This window comes from Neoarius graeffei, chromosome 15 (assembly GCF_027579695.1).
Source record: "Neoarius graeffei isolate fNeoGra1 chromosome 15, fNeoGra1.pri, whole genome shotgun sequence".
Classification (NCBI taxonomy): domain Eukaryota; kingdom Metazoa; phylum Chordata; class Actinopteri; order Siluriformes; family Ariidae; genus Neoarius; species Neoarius graeffei.
In genome coordinates this window covers 11121870-11143335 of record NC_083583.1, presented here as the reverse complement: position 1 = coordinate 11143335, position 21466 = coordinate 11121870, and the positions used below count along the sequence as shown (strand labels likewise).

The 21466-nt window shown below is 45.4% G+C and overlaps 1 protein-coding gene across 1 annotated transcript in view; it reads left to right on the top strand.

The window, feature by feature from the left end:
* LOC132899159 (sulfotransferase 6B1-like) overlaps positions 1–18445 on the top strand; it is a 28285-nt gene extending 9840 nt beyond the window's left edge. The window contains exon 7 of the mRNA XM_060940850.1: positions 17194–18445. Coding sequence (XP_060796833.1) covers positions 17194–17321 — 128 coding nt within the window. The 3' untranslated portion in view covers positions 17322–18445. The remainder of the gene's footprint in view (positions 1–17193) is intronic.
* The last annotated feature ends 3021 nt before the right edge of the window (positions 18446–21466 follow it).

Here is a 21466-nt window from a genome sequence, read left to right as displayed (position 1 = left end):
GAGTCGTTAGTGTTGCTGGTCTTGGTGCTAGTTTTCTGATCTTCTTCTTCTTCTTTGTCGTAATTCTTCTTCTTCCGGGTTTACGGTGTTTACAGATGGTGGTTAAAGATCCCAGCGTGCTCGCGGGGCGTGTGTGGGCATGTGAGGACACTCCTCCTCACCAATCAGTGCACAGGGGAGTGTCTCCTCACGCCCCTAGCCTCACTCGGCTCGGTTGGGCTCACTTCAGCCTCACTCCAAAACCGTGCGAGTTTTGAGTGCTGAGTAAGGCTGAAGTGAGCTCAGTCGTGCTGCTCTGAGGTAGTCGAAATGCGAGCCGTGTTGGGCTGAAGTGAGCTGAAGTGAACTGAAAAAGGGTAGTGGAAAAGGATCATTAGCGACACCCAAAAAAACTGAAAGCGCACCTATTAAGTGTGATGCGTACTAAAGCTTTCAGAAATCCAGTTTAGTCATTGCAGTGTGTCAGCAACCACAGCCACACAATCAATTTTCCTTCTTATTATAGGGTGCCATTACTTTCAGTCCATATAAAATGTGATTAAATACTCCTAAAAATCAAAGGACTCACCCTGTAAAAGAATCAAGAAAGCACAATTGGCTTTGCTGTCTCAGTGGGAGGGATGGTGTACTCTCCCTTCCCTATCGATCACAGCAACACTCAATCATGGGTGTCTGTGAGATTATGTATGCGGAAGAGGGTTGATAGTGCCTTCGTCCATGTGTGTTATGAGCAGCAGATTGAGAAAGACACAGAGATTAGCTTTGTGTGTCTCAGAGGGAGCTTGCTTTCTCACCTTCCCTGTATTATTAGTGAGTTAGGTCATGCGTGGGACTTCACAAGACAACATTTATTCACATTTTAAACAAAAACAGAAGAGAAATGTTCATTTGACATTAGGAGCCTGTTACAATAAATATGGAGGCAATGGTAACTTTTATGACCGTCATTATATCGCAATTACTGTGGTAATGTTATTTGACATGTACGGTATACAGTGTCTTACAACAGTATTCATCCCCTTGGTGTTTGTCCTGTTTTGTTGCTGCCAGAATGCAGGCACTTACAGATGTATGGGCAGAATAAGTGGAGAAACAAACTGATAATCAAGACAAATCGAGTAACAGAAATCGTGGTCGTAGACTAGCAAGGGTCAGATGATCAGCAAAGAACTTAGAAGAGGCGAGACAAAGAGATGAAATGAGAAAGGGCAGAAAAAGAGTCAGTGAACAATAAGTAGTCAGAGAAATAAGGCTTAGTATGTACTGGGAAGAGCAGAACGATACTTTGCACTGAAGTGGTGTGTGTACAAGGCTTAAATGGGGAGAGCGGTGATTAAGGAAATGAGTGTCAGCTGCGTTCAAAACTCAGGAGACAGAGGGCGCTGTGAGACTTGGGAGTTGTAGTCAGAGCATTTTTTAAGGATTTTCCACTAGGAGACCAACTGGTCTGGGCAATACAATCACAGGCCCCAGAGTCCATGCGGCTGCACCGCTGTGGCATATTCTGTGATGCAAAGTGGTTCACCAATCACCATACAGACAAACACACTACAGTGACTACACAGCTATCAAGAGCAATTACCAAGCACAAATGTTATGTCAAAGACACTCAAAGTTACACAGTAATGACATCAGATTCTGACATCAGCCATCTCAGTAACCAAATTTTAGTTTTGTTTTTCTTAACCAACATGATCTTGTGTGTATATCTTATAACATAGATCTTCGTTTTCCTTGTTAAATGTATACTTACATGGTACTTGGTTAATTAATTGCAACTGATTGAACCAAATAATAAGACATAACTTGGTTTAAAATTTGGTCGCCCAGTGAAGCTGGTTTGGCATTGACTAGGAGACCAAATCTGGCCACTGGGAGACCATTTGGTCTCCCAGTAACTATGTTAAAAAATGCTCTGGTTGTAGTTTGAAGTGTCCATGTTTGTAGTCAGGGTGTTTTCAACTGATTCACTGACAGAAACCCCCTCGAGGAGCTCCCTCTGGGAGCTGCATTCTTCTTGGGATGACCCTTATCTCTGGGTGCTGGTTTGTCAGGGTGTTGCGTGTGGAATTCTTGTGTGAGCAGTGGCTCTAGGATGTCTTTGGCGGCGACCCAGCTCTGTTCTTCAGGGCCGGAACTCTCCCAATCTACCAGGTACTCGATTTGTCCTCCTCTTCATCTGGAGTTGAGGATCTTATTTACCTGATAGACAGGTTCTCCCTCGATGTTGAGAGCTGGGTGCTCCTGAACCAATGTATTCTCAGCAAGGGGCCTTGGGATGGCAGGTTTTAGACTGGAGACGTGAAAAGTAGGTGCTAACCTGCTGTGGGGGGGGGGGTTCTAAACGGTACGAGACCTCATGTATCCGATGAAGGACTTTGAATGGTTTGATGTATCATGGCTGTAGCTTTCTACAAGTGTTAGGTTCCCTTAGGTTCCTAGTTGCCATCCATACTCTGTCTCCTGGCGGAAAGTTTGGATTGTTTGCCCAATGTTTATCTGCATATTCCTTATATCTGGCACTGACTGTTACAAGACATTGGTGGACCTCTTCCCATACTGTCTGGCTGCAAGAAAACCAATCTTCTACAGATTGTACTTGGCTGAGCATGTCGTCCCAGGGGAACAAAGGTGGTTGGTAGCCGAGTATGCACTGGAATGGAGTGTCCAGTGGTGGAAGATGCATGAGCCCAGGTCATGAGTTTCTCTCGGAGACGCTTAGGTACATACAGAAGTCCTGGGGGAGGCTGTGGAGTAGGGTCAGATGTTGTGCATCCCTTATCTCCCTATCCAGGTCCCCGGTGACAGACTGTACTGTACAAAGCACTGCTGAGGAAGAATGGAATGTGTGACTGTGTCCTGATGAGGCATGGCAAAGACTCGGGATAATGCATCAGTCTTAGTGTTCTTGGAGCCAGGACGGAAAGATATGGTGAAATCAAAATGTGTGAAAAAGAGTGCCCACCTGAGCTGGCGTGGGTTTCATCTCTTTGACTTTCTGAGATACACCAGGTTCTTATGGTCAGTGAGGATGATAAATGGATAAGTAGCTCCCTCTAACCAGTGACGCCATTCTTCAAGGGCTAATTTTATGGTGAGTAACTCTCTGTTCCCCACATCATAATTCCTTTCAGCAGATGAGAGTTTCCTGGCAAAGAAGGCTACAGGATGAATTCTCAATTTCTCCCCAAGATGTTGAGATAAAATGGCATCTACCCCAGTATCTGATGTATCTACCTCAAGGATGAAAGGTTTTGACGGGTCGGGATGTTGTAATACCGGAGCAGAGGTAAAAACCTGCTTCAAATGTTTGAAGGCTTCTTCTGCTGTGGGGTTCCACTGAAGCTGCTTGGGACCCTTCTTGAGCAAGGCAGTTAAGAGCGTGGCGACCATACTGTAGCCCCTAATGAAGTGGCGATAGAAATTAGTGAAGCCTAGGAAATGTTGGCGGTCCTTGATGGACTTGGGAGTAGGCCAGGATGTGACTGCTGAAACCTTGTATGAGTCCATGCTAACCCCTTCATTGCTGATGACATAGCCTAAGAAAGAGAGATGTCTCTGATGGAATTCACATTTCTCTGCTTTGACGTACAGGTGTTTCTTGAGCAGGCGAGTGAGAACAGCTTGAACGTGATCCTGGTGAGTTGCTTTATCTGGAGAGTAGATGAGGATACCATCAATAAATGCAATGGCGTATTTGCCTAGCATGTCCCATAGAACGTCATTTATGAGAGACTGGAACACGCTAGATACTGAAGAAAGGCCATACAGCATCACCTGGCATTCAAAGTGACCGGTAGTAGTGCTGAAGGTGGTTTTCCACTCATTGCCCCTTTTGATTCTAATTAGATTATAAGTGCTGCGTAAGTCGAGCTTCGAAAAGATTTTTGCTGATTGGAGTTGCTCCAAAGCTGCCAGAACCAAGGGAAGTGAATACGGATACTTCACTGAGACTTGAGACTCTGTAATCAATGCAGGGCTGGAGGGCACCACCCCGTTTCTCCACAAAAAAGAACCCTGCCGAGGCTGGAGATCTAAAACGTCGAATGTAACCTTGCTTGAGGGCCTCCTGGATATATTCCTCCATAGCTGCGTGCTCCTTCTGGGAAAGCGGGTAAATGAGGCCTCGTAACAGTGACATACCTGGCAGCAAGTCGATCGTGCAGTGGTAAGGACGATGAGGTGGTAACCCACATGTTTTTCCCTTGCTAAACACTTCTTTGATGTCCAGGTAGCACTCAGGGACGTTGTCAAGGGAATCAGGTTGAGGACTTTCCACCGAAGTTGAAGAAATGTTGACTCGCGGTCGATCTATGCAGCTGTGGAAGCAGGCTGGCGACCACTGGAGGATTTCCTTATTTTGCCAGGAGATCAAGGGGTCGTGAAGTTGTAGCCAAGGGTATCCAAGGACAATGTCATGGTTCTCTGTAGCGGTGACACAGAGATGAATTCTGAGTGCAATGCCCCAACCTGAATGTGAAGAGGCACGGTGTGCCTAGTGATGAGACCCTCTCTGATGGGTCCTCCATCTAGGGCTCAGATGCTGAGTGCACTTTGGAGAAGAGTGGTTGGCAGGTTGAACTTTTGGGTAACTGAGTTGCTGACAAAGTTCCCCTCTGCTCCTGAGTTGATAAAAGCAGAGAGTATATGTGTGGCGTCTGCCAACCTTAACAGTACAGGAACCTTAAATGATTTGGAATTAAAAGTTTGTGTTGGACTCACAGTTCTTGCTGGGGTTGCTGTATGGCATGGTCAGAGGGTGCACTGCCTGAGTTGTTGTTCGGCACTCCCGCAGTAAAAGCATAAGCTCTCCTGTTTCCTCCTGAGACGTTCAGACTGTGACAGTCGAGCACGTGACACTTCCATGGGTAAACTGCTGTCAAATGACTGAACTGGTTGAATGCTTTCCTGAATGGAGGGGCGGTGTGTCAATAGATGAGCCAAGTGAATGGTTAGGTCAATGAGTGAGTCCAAAGTGCACTGTTCATCTTTGCAGGTGAGCTCGCTGAGAATTTCTGGATGCAGGCCTTGACAAAAAACAGCCTTCAGAGCAGGATCATTCCACCCACTGGCTGCTGCCAGCATCCTGAATTCCAGGGCGTATTCAGCCACGCTCCGGGAACCTTGAAATGCTGAGAAGACTCTCTCCTACCTCACTTCCCTCAGGTTCATGGTTGAAGACCCTCTTAAATTGGGCAAGAAACTGCTCATAAGACTTAGTTTGTTCCTCTCCTTGGTTCCAAACAGCACTGGCCCATCGGAGTGCTTTGCCCGTGAGAAAAGAGAGGAACGTTGCAATTTTATGTTCATCAGACAAAGTAGCAAAATACATGGAGCACTGTAACAGGAAGCCCTTATATGCATTCGTGTCACCAGTCTTTCTGGAGCCAGAAGTTGCAGCGCAGGGCTAGGAGAAGCTTCAGGACACGCTAGGAGGGCCTGCAACATCACAGAAGCTAGTTGCAGCATCCGGGTGTTGAGGTCCACTAGCATCTGCTGATGTTCTCCTAGAAGATGTCCCTGAGCATTGAGCACAGTCTGTTTTGCTTCCTCTGCTACATCCATGGTGGCAAAGTATCCTGGCAGAATGCAGGCAATTACAGAGGTATGGGCAGAAGAAGTAGAGAAACAAACTGATAATGAAGCCAAATCAAGAGACAGAAATCGTGGTCATAGACTAGCGAGGGAAAGGTGATCAGCAAAGAACTTAGAAGAGGTGAGACAAAGAGCGGAAATGGGGAAAGTGGTGATTAAGGAAATGAGTGTCTGCTGTGTTCAAAAATCGGGAGACAGAGGGCGCTGTGAGACTTGGGAGTTGTAGTTTGAAGTGTCCATGTTTGTAGTCAAGGTGTTCTCAACTGATTCACTGATAGTTGCATTACAAGCTGGAATTAAAATGGATTTTTTAGGGGGTTAGTACCATATGATTTACATAACATGCCTGCCACTTTAAAAATGCAATTTTTTTTTTAAATTGTGACAGAGGTGGACAGTAACGAAGTACATTTACTTGAGTACTGTACTTAAGTACACTTTTTGAGTATCTGTTCTTTACTTGAGTATTGTTTTTTTTAGAAAATTATTACTTTAACTTCACTACATTTGAAAGACAAATATCATACTTTTTACTCCACTACATTTTTATCAAGGTCCTTGTTACTCATTACTATGAAGCAGCTTTGAAAGTGGATATTTTTTTCTTTTCTAAAATGTGATTTTTTTTTTCGCAGGTGACACTGAGACAGCCTATCAGTAATCACTATGGTCACGTCATGTCCACAGACTGTATAAAATCAAGTTCAATGATTTCTCAACAGCATTATTTGAACACAATCAGTTGATGGCAGAATGGAAGGTGGTGGTTTTTCTGGGGAATGCACACTTTAAAAGTAGTGGAGTAAAAAGTATGATATTTGTCTTTCAAATGTAGTGAAGTTAAAGTAATAATTTTCTAAAAAAAACAATACTCAAGCAAAGAACAGATACTCAAAAAGTGTACTTAAGTACAGTACTCAAGTAAATGTACTTCGTTACTGTCCACCTCTGTCACAATTTTAAAAAAAAAATTGCATTTTTAAACATGGGTTCATGGCTCATGAACCCATGTTTCAGTTTACTGAAAGGAATAAAGATTCGTTTCATTTAAAATTTTTGCTTATGTTGCCTAAAACAAACTACGTCACGGCCTATAAAAACTCGCCATCTAACCTGTGGAAGTATATTGAGGTATGTAAACGTTTTATTCCAAGAGAAAGCTTGCAATGAAGTTGTCTGTGCTTTTAGAGTTAACGATAATGTTACAATAGCTATACAGTCTGGTTAGTCAAATGACTTTCTGTGGATTCGCCCGCCAAGTTGCCACAGCCTTGTCCACGGCTAACATTAACACATAGCTAGTTAATGTGGACACTGTTAGTTAGCATGTAAAAATGGAGTTATGCCAACATGAATAACATTCAGAAATCTTTTAGCATAATCTTGCCAAATAAATAAAATGTAGAAATCTTTCTTTTCTAGTAGCATTAGCTACCCAATATGATTTCGAGTTTGAAAAGAGTTTGCTAGCATGTCAGGTGGAGCGTCACTGACTAGCTAGTTTAACGTTAAACCACCATGATGCACAGCATGTGTTCATTTTGCGAATTCACAAAATAATCCAGTAGGTTGCTTCAGAGGCATGGGGTATTATAAGCGATGTGACAATAATACAACAATGCATTGACAGAAAATGTACTTTTAATACTTAAGTATTTTTAAAAACAAGTACTTCAGTACTTTAACTTAAGTAAAAATTTGACTGGAGAACTTTCACTTGTATTGGAGTAACATTTGACCACCGGTATCTGTACTTTGACTCAAGTAATGAAGTTGGGTACTTTGTCCACCTCTGGACACAAACAATAATTCACTCACTCACTGTTTTGGTGAATGATATGTTCTTTGCGGAAAGTTGTGGCCACTGAGGGGCATCGGTAAGAATGCACAATTGAAGATGTGGAAGATAAGGTTCTTGGGGATTTATTAATAAGAACTCAATAATGACATTAATTAGTTTGTGGGGTGTGTGTGTGTGTGGTTGTTCTGAAAGGGAAATAGAAATGACATAGAGGAAAACAATTACTCCTAAGCATAATGACATAAGAAATTAGCATCCATAGCTTTACAGAGAAATATGAATAGCCTGACCTACAGTGAGCTAAACACAAAATGCTCTACTACAAGTTATAAACACAGTAAGTCAAAACGGTACTGTTCCCCCCATACTCTGCCAAATAATTACTACGAAAGTCCGTTTTACACATATATCAACAGCATAAGCATGAATATACACAATATCAAGATGTTAGATAAAACATTAAAGACTATAACCTCGCGGTTAACTCGCGCTAAATTCCGCGGTAGAAATTTACCTCCGCGAATTATATGAAGCCATGTTTAAACAGAATATCTGGCTTATAAACAGCAAATAAGTAAGTGTACTTACATTTCTGAACGCACACAAGAAACCAATGGCATAAATCAAGGCACTAAGTAAACCTAGAAACACTGCTGACTCATCAGTCTAAAGTGGCGACCTCACCCCGAACTTTTTTCTGGAATATTAAAGTGGCAGGCGTCCTTCACATGCCTGCGCGGGAGGAGGCGCTCTCTGATTGGCTAATAATAATAATAATAATAATAATAATAATAATATTAATAGAATAGGTACTCTGGCACAGGTCAGCCCTTTGTAACAGCCGCCCCCAAATTTGTCCCATCAAATTTGTCACTTGCGGAAGGGCTGACAGGGTCCATGTCCTGAAGGTCAGGGAGGGCGATGAGGCGTGCCACGGGCCTGGTGTAGGTCTTCTCCTTCACCTGGACGACAGCAGTGCGGACTCGTCCGTCTATGCCTGGGATGACGCTGGTGACACGACCCACAGGCCACAGGGCCCTTGGCAGTTGGGGGTCCACCACCATCACAACAGTTCCTGGCTGCAGCTGCAGTGGGTCCCTGTGCCACTTGGACCTGGTCTGCAGTGACGGGAGGTAACGCTGGATGAAGTGGGTCCAGAACTGATCTGCTAACACCTGAGCATGCTTCCAGCGGCGGCGGCTCAGCAGATCAGACTCTGTGTAGACTGCTTGGGGGAGTGAGGGATCCAGCCGCCCCATGAGGAGCAGATTGGGTGTCACGGGGTCCACATCAGCTACGTCTGTGGAAACATAGCCTAGAGGCTTCGAATTCAATACCCCCTCCACTTCTATCAGCACTGTCCTAAGAACCTCTTCAGGGACAGGCTGAAGCTGAATAGTGGAGTATAGTGCTGCCTTGACGGATCTCACTTCCCGCTCCCAAACACCTCCGAAATGTGGAGCGCTGGGAGGATTGAACTGGAACTGGATCTGGTACTTCCTCAGGTGATCTTGAAGAGTGGCATGCATGGCTCTGAAGGCTTCTTGCAGCTCTCGATCCCCACCACGGAAGTTTGTCCCCTGATCTGATAGGAGTTCTGCAGGCTTGCCTCTCCGTGCAATGAACCTGCGGAGGGCCATTAGGAAGGAGTCTGTGTCGAGGCTGGACAGGATGTCCAGGTGTACTGCCCGGGTTGTGAGGCACTTAAACAGGATACCCCACCTCTTTTCATGACGGCGGCCCATCTTCACTGTAAAGGGGCCAAAGCAGTCCATTCCCGTTGAGAAGAATGGGGGCTTCATCAGTCGCAGCCTTGCTGGTGGGAGGTCCGCCATTTTGGGCACAGAGGGAGTAGCTCTCCACTGCTGGCAATCTGTGCAGGCATGCTGATGACGCTTGACAGCTTCACGGCCTTGTAGGATCCAGTATTTGCGACGCAGCTCTGCAAACAAGCGCTCTGATCCAGGGTGGTGCAGTCTCCTGTCTGTGTCTTGAATGATGAGGCGGGTGACTTCATGCTGGGGGTCGAGGACCACTGGGTGGATGGCATCCAGGTCCAGCTGTTCACTGCGGCGAAGCCTCCCTCCAACCCGAATGAGACACACGGTGTCATCGTACTCTGGGGCTAGAGTACGTAGCCGACTGGTCATAGACACTGGCTTGCCAGCACATAGTAGGTCGAACTCCTCCGGGAAGCTCTCCTGCTGGGCTTGTCTCAGGACTTCTCGCTCCGCATCCCTGTAGTCCTCAGCCGAGACATTGGCCTGGTCAGTGGCTGCCTCATGGCGGGATCGCACAACAGTTTCGACCATGTCTTTGAAGGAGGAGAACCGAGCGGCCGGAGGCGATGAGCTCTGAGTAGTTGTGTTGAGGCAGCAGACTGTAGGTTTCCGCACCTCAACAGTGTCTTCCAGCTCTGCTGTGGCAGGTGTTGTAGGCCAGAAGTCAGCCGACTGCTGTAAGAAACCTGGGCCTTCGCTCCATCTGTTGTTGCCGCTCAGCTCTAGCAGCGTCTTGCCTCGCGTGATGTCATCAGCTGGGTTATTGGCCGAGTCCACATACCTCCACACCTGGACATCAGTCAGGTCCTGGATCTCGGCTACCCGCGTCCCCACAAACACTTTGTAGCGGCAGGAGTCAGAACGGAGCCAGGTAAGGACTGTGGTGGAATCGGTCCACAGCACAACTTCATTGATGGGCAATGTGAGCTCTCGCTGCAGAAGTGAAGCCAACTGAGCTGCTGTCAGTGCAGCACACAACTCGAGCCTGGGCATCGACAGCTGTTTCTTTGGGGCTACTCGCGATCTTGCAGACAAGAAGGACACCTCCACACGGCCATCAGGACTCTTTGTTCTCAGGTAGGCTACAGAACCGTAGGCCCTTTCGGACGCATCGGCAAAGACATGCAGGTCTCTTTGGCAGCTTGAGATGTCCAGCTCACGGCTCACGTAACAACGGGGTAGGGAGATCTCTGAGAGATGCTGCAGCTCCTCTTCCCATGCCAGCCAGGGTTGCAGCACATCCTCCGGAAGTGAGGGATCATCCCACTCCCTTCGCTTGTCCCACAAGTGCTGCACTAGGACTTTGGCTCGTGTTGTGAAAGGGACAATGAATCCCAAGGGATCATACAAGCGGGCCAGGACTCTGTAGATGTTCCGCATCGTGGGTATGGGATGGTCTGGCATCCGGTACTTGTACCTCAAGGTGTCCGAGTTGCAGAGTCAACGGAGCCCTAGAGCTAGCTCCTGCGGGTCGGCACTGGACTCATTGAGCCATAGCTCGCTGCTCTCCGACCTGGCTTCCCTGGGCAAGTGGCTGATCGAGTCAGGGACGTTACTAGCCCACTGACGCAGCTCGAATCCTCCCGAAGCCAGCAGTGAGGTGATCTTGTCCACGAACTGTTGAGCTTCGTCCACAGAGGCAATACTCTGGAGGCAGTTATCCACATAGAATGACCTCTCTATGGCCACCCGAACATCATCGTCTTGCTGGCTGTGGTCAAGGACGTGCTTCTGCAGCGCGAAGGTAGCACAGCAGGGGCTACATGTTGTGCCGAAGGGCAAGACTTGCCAGACATAGGTGTTCGGTGGTTTCTCTGTTTCCAGGTTGCGCCACAGAAAGCGAAGCAAGGGCTTGTCTTTGGGGAGTAGCCTCACCTGATGAAACATGCCCTTGATATCGCTGCTGACTGCAACGGCATGCTCTCGGAAGCGCAGTAGGATACCAATTAGGCTGGAGCTTAGAGTGGGCCCTGGCAGCAGCAGCTCGTTCAGGTTGTCTCCCTTGTACACAAATGAACAGTTAAAGACAATCCTGTTCTTGCCGTTGTGGGACACCATGTGGTGCGGCACGTACCACGATTCTGCGGCACTCTTGAGGTCCTCTTCTGGCACCTTGACTGCGTAGCCGGCTGTCTCCAGCTTGGCGATCTCTGCACAGTATGCCACTGCGCGCTCTGTGTCTTTCAGTAGGCGCCTTTCTGTGCTGCGGAGGTTAGCCAGCATGGCCTCTTTGGGTGCATGCAGCTGTGGCATATTCTTCACCCGTAGGAGTGGAGCAGCGTATCGTTGGATACCATCTACATCGATGCGTGTGGTCTTCTCTTCCAACAGGTGGATAGCATCCTGATCCTGCCTGGAGCGGGTGACCAGCTTCTCACTCCTGTAGGGGAGAACATCCAACTGCCACAATCTCTCGACACTATGCAGGAGCTCAGCAGTGGGGGAGAAGGTTGACAGATGCATGCAGCTCTGTTCAGACGGCTGTGGCTTCCTCTGCAGAACTGGCCCTTGTAGTGTCCAGCCTAACCTCGTCTTCACTGCTGCTGGAGTTCCGGGTGGTCCCAGGCGCACTGGTTCCACTGGAGTGACGAGGTGAGGGTGGTCGGACCCAATTAGAAGCAGCGGGTGCACTCCATCTAGAGCCTTGAATGGGATACCTCTCAGGTGCTTGTGCTTTCGTTGAAGAGCCTTCACCGGGTATGAATGCTCTGCCAGACTCAACTGCTCAGCTGTAAAGGCCCGCTGTATCTTGAAGGACTGCTTTGGCTGGTCCACTGGCGAGACGGAGAACGACACGGTAGTGCCATGCAGGACTCTGAGATCTTGGCGGACTGTCCTCAAGGCCAGGTCCTCAGGCTGGCCTGTGAGCTTAAGGCTGTGGGCAGCTGCTGGGAGTAGAATGGTCCTCTCTGAACCATCATCGAGAATGGCATATGTCTCCAGGGTGTGAGGGCCATTCCGCAGTAACACTCGACTCACTTTCAGGAGTACCTGATTGCAGCCTGACCGCCTGTCCAAGTACAAGATGTCATTGACACTGGGTGTGCTAACAAAGCAGGCTAGGTTCTTTGTATCGGTTTCAGACTTGGCATTCACATCATGTAAGGCATGCAGATGTTTGCCTTTACACCTTTGGCACAGCATCTTCAGACGACACTGGGCGGCCTGGTGCAGTCTGCCACAACGCCAGCATCTTCTGTTGGTCTTGATCCACGCCGTCTTCTGTTCCACAGTGAGCAGCTTAAAGTTAGCACAGTGATCAAGGAAGTGCTGGTTGTTGTTGCAGTAGGGGCAATATGAGGTTTTGTCCAACTGCTTGGCATTGGAGGGTGGCGTAGCTGCTACTGGGGCACTTTCAGGCTGATCCGTAGTGTGCAAAACGCTAGTGACTTTGGCACCCTTGCTGTCTTGGCGACGGTCAGTCCTAGACTTTGCCTTGCTCTTCTCATCATGGTCCCGAGGGTCACACATAGACTGCTGCATCTTCAACTCGTAATTGAGCCAGTCAGAGAAGTGCAGAAGGGTAGGTATGGTGACTCGCTGTGGGTACAGGAACCTCTTGAACTCTGCCCTCATGTCCTGGGGCAACTTAGACAAGAGTCGGGATACGTGTGAGCCACAACAGAGTTCGGTCTGTCCACTCGTCCCAAGCTGATTCAGTAGGCCCACCAGTGATCTTACTTGGAGTGCGAACCTCTTGAAGCCTTTAGTGTCGCCATGTGCAATGCTCTGGGCGTCCATCAGGTCCGCGATGTACCTGAGTGCCAGCTGGTGTGGCTGTCCGTAGTGCTCTGTAAGGCTGGCCATTGTATCGGTGTAGGGCTGAGGGGAGTTGGTGTATGAATCGGCGATGAGCAGAGCGTCTTCATACTTTAGGTGATCGACCAGTATCTGGAACTTAAAGCGCTCTGTTGCGTCCCTTGGCAGCAGATTCTCCAGTGCATCCTTCAGCCTCGCGAACTCCCTTGGATCTCCTTTGGTGAATGGAGGGATTTTTGCCTTGGGCCCACGATACACTCTCTCCCTCTGGGGGGCAGATATTGGCTCACCAAACTCTGACGCTGATGGCGTGTATGGTAGACAATACTCTGGTGTTAGTACCCTGGGTACTGGCGGTGGAGGTTGAGGCAGCACTGGGCGCGGCTGAACTGGGTGCAATGCCCTCAGGCGTGCTGTAAGCTCTTCCATTAAGTCCTTTACCGGAGAGGCTGGCTGCTCCGCTTCCTCTGCTACGGGAGGTGGAGGCAGTGGCCAGTCACCGTCATCTCCTGGAGGCAACATGTATGCACTGGGTTGAGCAGATGGTGGCGGTGGCGGTCCAAAGGACTGGGACCACTCCCTTTCCTGCTTAATAGGACGCAGTTGTGGATATGGTGCAGGCATATGAAGAGAAGGAGGAGGGGCAGATGGCGGTTGAGACGGTGAGTGTGGCAGTGCAGCGTTAGTGTCGAGTCGCCTGTGCAGGTCCAACATCTGTTGTTGCATTCTCTGGTTATCCTCCACTATCCTATGCAGAACAGCCATGACATCAGGCGCAGCTTCAGTGATGGGCTTACTTCGTGGCACAGCAGGTGTGCTCTGGTAAAGGGGGGCGACATGTTCAGGTAAGTAGACTGAGTGCTGAATTCCTGCTACCTGTGCTGCACCACGCTCTTCCCCCAGAGCTGGAGGTGTGAGAGGCGTCATCCTGGCGTATCTCTCTGAAGCTCCCTCCATGCTATGATAGCGCTGTTGTCCGGGTAAGTAAGCTGCATCATGAGGGGGGTAGTTGGACCGCTGCAGGGCTGGAAGAGAGACGGCATAGTCCTCCAGCCAGGCTGGCTGCCGCACTGCACGGCGGGGACGCACATCTGCAGGCGGAGGGCTCCTTCTCTGATCTGGGAACATCTTCAATAAATCCACAATGACCACTCAATCCTCGCTGGGGCCTCCAATTTGTTTTGGTGAATGATATGTTCTTTGCGGAAAGTTGTGGCCACTGAGGGGCATCGGTAAGAATGCACAATTGAAGATGTGGAAGATAAGGTTCTTGGGGATTTATTAATAAGAACTCAATAATGACATTAATTAGTTTGTGGGGTGTGTGTGTGTGTGGTTGTTCTGAAAGGGAAATAGAAATGACATAGAGGAAAACAATTACTCCTAAGCATAATGACATAAGAAATTAGCATCCATAGCTTTACAGAGAAATATGAATAGCCTGACCTACAGTGAGCTAAACACAAAATGCTCTACTACAAGTTATAAACACAGTAAGTCAAAACGGTACTGTTCCCCCCATACTCTGCCAAATAATTACTACGAAAGTCCGTTTTACACATATATCAACAGCATAAGCATGAATATACACAATATCAAGATGTTAGATAAAACATTAAAGACTATAACCTCGCAGTTAACTCGCGCTAAATTCCGCGGTAGAAATTTACCTCCGCGAATTATATGAAGCCATGTTTAAACAGAATATCTGGCTTATAAACAGCAAATAAGTAAGTGTACTTACATTTCTGAACGCACACAAGAAACCAATGGCATAAATCAAGGCACTAAGTAAACCTAGAAACACTGCTGACTCATCAGTCTAAAGTGGCGACCTCACCCCGAACTTTTTTCTGGAATATTAAAGTGGCAGGCGTCCTTCACATGCCTGCGCGGGAGGAGGCGCTCTCTGATTGGCTAATAATAATAATAATAATAATAATAATAATAATATTAATAGAATAGGTACTCTGGCACAGGTCAGCCCTTTGTAACACTCACTATCTGGTTTAACATCACGCAAACACCACTGGTGTGTTGGACGCTGCATGGCAAGTCTGTAATTCCTTCTTCCAGAAGTCCCTGTCTAAAGCATCTTTGGGTGTAAGGCACCACTTCTTGAGGTCCTGGTTGACCAGCTCACACCAGGTCTTGCCGGGGCGGCCCTTTTTCTTTGATCCATCTGCCTGCTGGGACATGATCCTTCCAATACAAGAGGTGCTCCGACAGATGTGGCCAAACCACTGTAGGCGCTTATATTGAAGGTCGGCATCAAGCTCCACTAAGCCAAGTCTCTGAGGAAGACAGCTAGAGTTGACCACATCATTGGGCTTCATGGTACACATCCATCTCAGCATTGCTCTTTCATTCCTCTCCAGGCGCTTCACGTCCACGCTTCTCAGAGGCCAACTTTCACTAGCATACAGCATAGCACTCCTTACACAGCAGCTGTAGATGTGGCCACAAGTACGGAAAGTAAGACTCTGGCATGACAAGATGGGGAGCAATTCCCTGAACTTTCCCCAGGCTGCTCTGGTCCTCGTGATCGTGGCTAGCTCACATCCTCCACCAGGGCATAAAGTGTCACCAAGGTAACAGAAAGAGTCAACTGCATCTAGGACATGTTCACCAACAGGAACTTGGTTACAAGGCCTGGCATCAATTGGACGGGCAAGACCAAGACATCTGTTGCACCTGAAGGATGGGTCTGCAGAGAGTCTACCACGGATACTCATACACTTCTTGTGCACTCAGTGTTGACAACCATTACAGAAGATGGACTTGCAGCCTACGCCTTTCCTGCAGATAGCACATGGGTACTGACCAGAGTTCCTTAAGGTGTTAAGGTTTGGACTAGATATCAACACTTTGGCTTTGGCCATATTTACTCTCAGTGCTTTAGACTCCAGGCTGTTCTTCCACAGCAGCATCTTCTCCTTGAGCTCCTCTAGTGTCTCAGCTATGATTACAAGATCATCTGCATATAGAGTATTAAGATGAAAAAACAGAAATCTGGAGTGTGCATAAGTATTCACCCCCGAAAGACCAAAAACATCCCCACAGCATGATGCTGCCACCACCATGCTTCACTGTAGGAATGGTGTTCTCAGTGTGTTGGGTTTGCACCACACATGGCATTTCCCATGATGGCCAAAAAGTTCAAAGTTCAATTTTAGTCTCTTCTGACCAGAGAATCTTCTTCCATGTGTTTGGGGAGTCTGCCACATGCTGTTGGGCAAACTCCAAACGTGTTTTCTTATTTTATTTCTTTAAGCAATGTTTTTTGGGTTTTTTTTCCCTGGCCACTCTTCCATAAAGACCTGCTCTGTGGAGTGTACGGCTTAAAGTGGTTCTATGGACAGATACTCCCATCTCCGCTGTGGATCTTTGCAACTCCTTCAGTGTTATCTTTGGTGTCTTTGTTGCATCTCTGATTAATGCCCTCCTTGCCCAGTCTGTGAGTTTTGGTGGGCGGCCTTCTCTTGTCAGGTTTGTAGTGGTGCCATATTCTTTCCATTTTGCTATAATGGATTTAATGGTGCTCTGTGGGATATTCAAAGTTTGGGATATTTTTTATAACCCGACCCTGATCTATACTTCTCCACAACTTTGTCTCTGACCCGTTTGGAGTGCTCCTTGGTTTTCATGTTGCTTGCTTAGTCGTGTTGCAGAGTCAGGGTCCTTCCAGAACAGGTTGATTTATACAGACATCATGTGACAGATCATGTAACACTTTGATTGCACACAGGTGGATCTTAATCAACTAATTATGTGACTTATGAAGTGAATTGGTTGGACCAGCTCTTTATTTAGGGGTTTCATACCCAAGGGAGTGAATACCTACAGTATGCACACTCCAGATTTCTTTTTTTTTCATCTTAACTATTGTCTGTGTCACCAAAAAAAATTAAAATTAAATAAAAATAAAAAAAATTCACCTTTAAAGTGGTAGGCATTTTTGTGTTAATCAAATGGTACTAACCCCCCAAAGAATTCATTGTAATTCCAGCTTGTAATGCGACAAAACAGAACAAACACCAAGGGGGATGAATACTTTTGCAAGACACTTTCAAACTGTCCAAAAATATTTTAGGATTCAAATGTGAAATTAGCTATGCCTCTGTAATATCCTGCTCACACAGTTCAAATAAATTGTTCCTCGTATCAGTTTCTTTGTCACAATATATTACTGATACAGCATTCACTGAAGATCGGGTATCCAAACACCAATCTTTGTGAACTCTGTTTCTTTAATAGGTGTGGTAGGAGACTGGAAGAACCACTTCAGTGAGGCCCAGAGTAAACAGATGGATGAAGAGTTCAAGAAGAAACTATCAGGAACCAAACTGGGAGCCAAGCTTAAATACGAGCTGTACTGCCAGTAGTCTGAAACATTAAACACTGTGAAAATTACTTTAATAGTTAAATAAGTTGCAGCAAAATACAGTAATTTATCATAAATAATCATTACATTGCTACTATTTGTTAGTGCTACCAACTTTGCTGGAGGAGGTTATGGTTTCGCGTCAGTTTGTTTGTTGGTTTCATTGTCTGTTCTCAAAACTCAAAAAGTAGTGAATGGATTTTGATGAAATTTGGAGGAAAGGTGGACTATGGGCTAAGGAACAATTGATTAGATTTTGATGCAAATCCAAGTTTGTATGTGGATCCAAGATCTAGATACATATGTGGATCCTGGATTTTTTTTGTCTTTTCCCAACGTAACTCAAAAAGTAGTGAACGGATTTTGACGAAAATTTGGAGGAAAAGTGAGCCATGAGTAAAAGAACAATTTATTAGATTTTGATGCAAATCCAGGTATGTATGTAGATCCAAGATCCAGATATGTTTGTGGATCCAAGATCTGGGTACATAAGTGAATCCAGGATTTTTTTTTTTTTTGCTTCTTCCCAACGTAGTGAACAGATTTTGATGAAATTTGGAGGAAAGTTGAACCATGGGCCAAGGAACAATTAATTTGACTTTGATGCAAATCCAGATATGTGGATCCAAGATCCAGATATGTATGTGGATCAAATAATTTTTTTAAAATTTATTATTGTGTGTGTGTGTGTGTGTGCGTGTGTGCGTGCGTGTTTTCCCAACATAACTCAAAAAGTAGTGAATGGATTTTGATGAAATTTGGAGGAAAGGTGGGCCATGGGTCAAGGAACAATTTATTAGATTTTGATGCAAATCCAGATATGTATGTGGATCTAGGATTTTTTTTTTTTTTTGCCTCTTCCCAATGTACCTCAAAAAGTAGTGAACAGATTTTAATTAAATTTGGAGGAAAGATAAACCATGGGTCAAGGAACAATTCTTTAGATTTTGATGCAAATCTAGATATGTATGTAGATCCAAGATCCAGATAAGTATGTGGATCCAGGATTTTTTTTTGCCTTTTCCCAACATAATTCAAAAAGCAGTGAACAGATATGGATGAAACTTGGTGTACAGCTTTAGCATTGTCCTAGGTTCAAGTGACTTGATCTTGATGTTTATAATATGTGGCTTGGTGAAGGTATGCACTCTACTCTACTGAGTGCCCTTCTAGTATTGGATGTGTTTACAAAATGTGAAATTATTATTATTATTATTATTATTATTATTATTATTATTATTAAGTAAAGACTTTGCCACTAGATGGTGCAACAACATGGCTCATGTTCATGTCTTCCTCTTCACTCAAAAAAAACCCAACAACAACAACAACAAAAAAAATCTCTCCCCACCAAAATAACTAAAAAATTGTTTGCAATTTACAGCACACTCACTCCATTTCAGAATAGCCTGAGAATATTAAATCTTATCAAAACCTAGAGCTATAAATGAGTGTCACCATGGAGAGCCTTCTTCTTTCTTTCTCCATTCTCAAGAGCACCCTCTTCAATCTAATGAGCACTAATCAGGCCAGGGCCCCTGCAGAGCAAAGCCAATCAACAAGAACAGGACTGCGACAGGAACAGGAGACAGTGGAGCCATTAATGGTAAGCTGCTATTTCTCATGAAAACAACATTTTCATTTCGGAAACGCTGGAAAACAATGAGCAGTGGTGAAATTCTGGGTAAAGTCAATCGGATTACTCATAAACTGCAAAACATCAAATCAGTTATCTGAACAGAACATACTGACCTTTAGAGAAATACATTTAGACACATCACTGGCTTTAAACATTTTCCACATATTGTGGCCCTTGTGAAGTCATGTATGAGAAATGTATGATCACCTTTTTCCTAATGGAAATATCATACATTCGGTGTGATTATGTGAGTAAAACGTGATCACACAATTGCATTTCACTGTGTGATGTCCTAAAAATGCACGTGTATTCAAGTAAACACGTGATATCTTATCATGTCAGGAAGTGATCACGTGAATTATTTACATGTGAAATGCACACATTATGTGATCTGATGTGAATATAAAAATCAAATATGGAAATAAATAAATCACCTCGGGGAAAAAAAAAAACATTATGAAAAAAAGAACTAAATGTGGACATCACAAGAAAATGAATTAATTGGGTGAAACATCCATTCATTATCCGTAGCTGCTTATCCTGTGCAGGGTTGCAGGAGCCTATCCCTGCTGACTACAGGCGAAAGGCGGGGTACACCCTGGACAAGTCGCCAGGTCATCACAGGGCTGACACATAGACACAGACAACCATTCACACTCACATTCACACCTACGCTCAATTTAGAGTCACCAGTTAACCTAACCTGCATGTCTTTGGACTGTGGGGGAAACCGGAGCACCCGGAGGAAACCCACGCGGATATGGGAAGAACATGCAAACTCCGCACAGAAAGGCCCCCGTCAGCCACTGGGCTCGAACCTAGAATCTTCTTGCTGTGAGGCAACAGTGCTAACCACTACACCACCGTGCTGCCCCTTGTGTGAAACAAGTCATATGAAATTAAATGCATTGTGTTAGAAAATAATGAAAAATCAATTGTGATAGAAAAAAAAACACAAAAATGAATGAATTCTGTAAAATTCACACAGAAATAAATGAGTCACGTTGAATATAATCTGTGGTTGGTAGAAGAGAGCAACTGGACTTGCTTGAAAAGTCTTGAAGACGTTTCGCCTCTCGTCCGAAAGGCATCATCAGTTCTGTCTGTCTAATAGGGAGTATCAAGTATTTATCCTCTCATGGATCATAATAGAATCCGAATCAGAATGCTGATGGCTGCATTGAAGGATGGATGGGTGGGTGTTCCTAATAAAGTGGCCAGTGAGTGTAGCTAGGTATCTTAATGAAACCACACATGTAAATATCACATATGGGTTTATTAGTGTGCTTGCAAAAGCACACTATTGTTCTTCTTAAGTTTTATTATTATTATTATTATTATTATTATTCCATTTCACCCGTTTTTTGGATCCACTCCTCCTCCTAGGGCTTTCGAGATAGAGACACCGTTCCAACGCTGAATCGTAGGGCCCGATCTGGAATGGCGTGCTTGTTAAAATGGTTGCACTACCCCTTGTCATTCGTTCGGTATTCCCATTTTTCGGCAAAATGGGAACGTAGAGCCCGATCTGGAATGGCGTGCTTGTTAAAATGGCTGCACTACCCCTTGTCATTCGTTCGGTATTCCCATTTTTCGGCAAAATTCCATGCCATTGAAATGAATGGGTAGAACTTTGGAGTGATGATGTCATAAGGAGCTCCTCCACTCAAGTATGTTAGCTGTTAGCATGTTAGCTGTTAGCATGTTAGTATGCTAGCTGTTAGCATGTTAGTATGCTAGCTGTTAGCATACTAGCTGTTAGCATATTAGTATGCTAGCATGTTAGCATGCTAGCATGCTAGCTGTTAGCATGCTAGCATGCTAGCTGTTAGCATGCTAGCATGCTAGCTATTAGCATGCTAGCTGTTAGCATGTTAGTATGCTAGCTGTTAGCATGTTAGTATGCTAGCTGTTAGCATGCTAGCATGATAGCTGTTCTGCTACAGCTCAGCAAGCACACTTTGCATTTTCTCTGCAGAAATGCAGTCTAGTTTACATGTGAAGTTCATGTGACTTTTTTTTCTCAAGGAAATATTTGATTCAAATCATTTAAGGGATTCATGAGAAGAAATTAAACCGGTATGATTTTATTTCTCAAACACAAAACAATGTCCAATTAATATTAATAATATTTCAGCTCATTAAATATATAGGCCTATGTTTGATGTTAATTTCAGTGTGTGAAAAATGTGTTATTGAGGGAGAAAACTGTCAAGGGTCTGAGGATGATTATGAGGCGGGATATTTCAAAGTAGACAAGTGTTTCTAATCATTCGTCCGTTTCCAACAAAGAATGCAGGGCACTTGCCGAGACCCTCAGGCAAATGAAGATCTCGACTCATCAGCGGTGATGACTTTGAGTGATTTATTAATGAACGCTGTGCTCAGCGTGTCACGTTGTGCTCAGGGACTTGACACCTTTGGGTGAGAAAATAAAACCTTGAAAACGTCCAAACACAGAGTCCTTCCTGAGATTCATATTTCATAAAGCAGTGAATTTTGAAAGT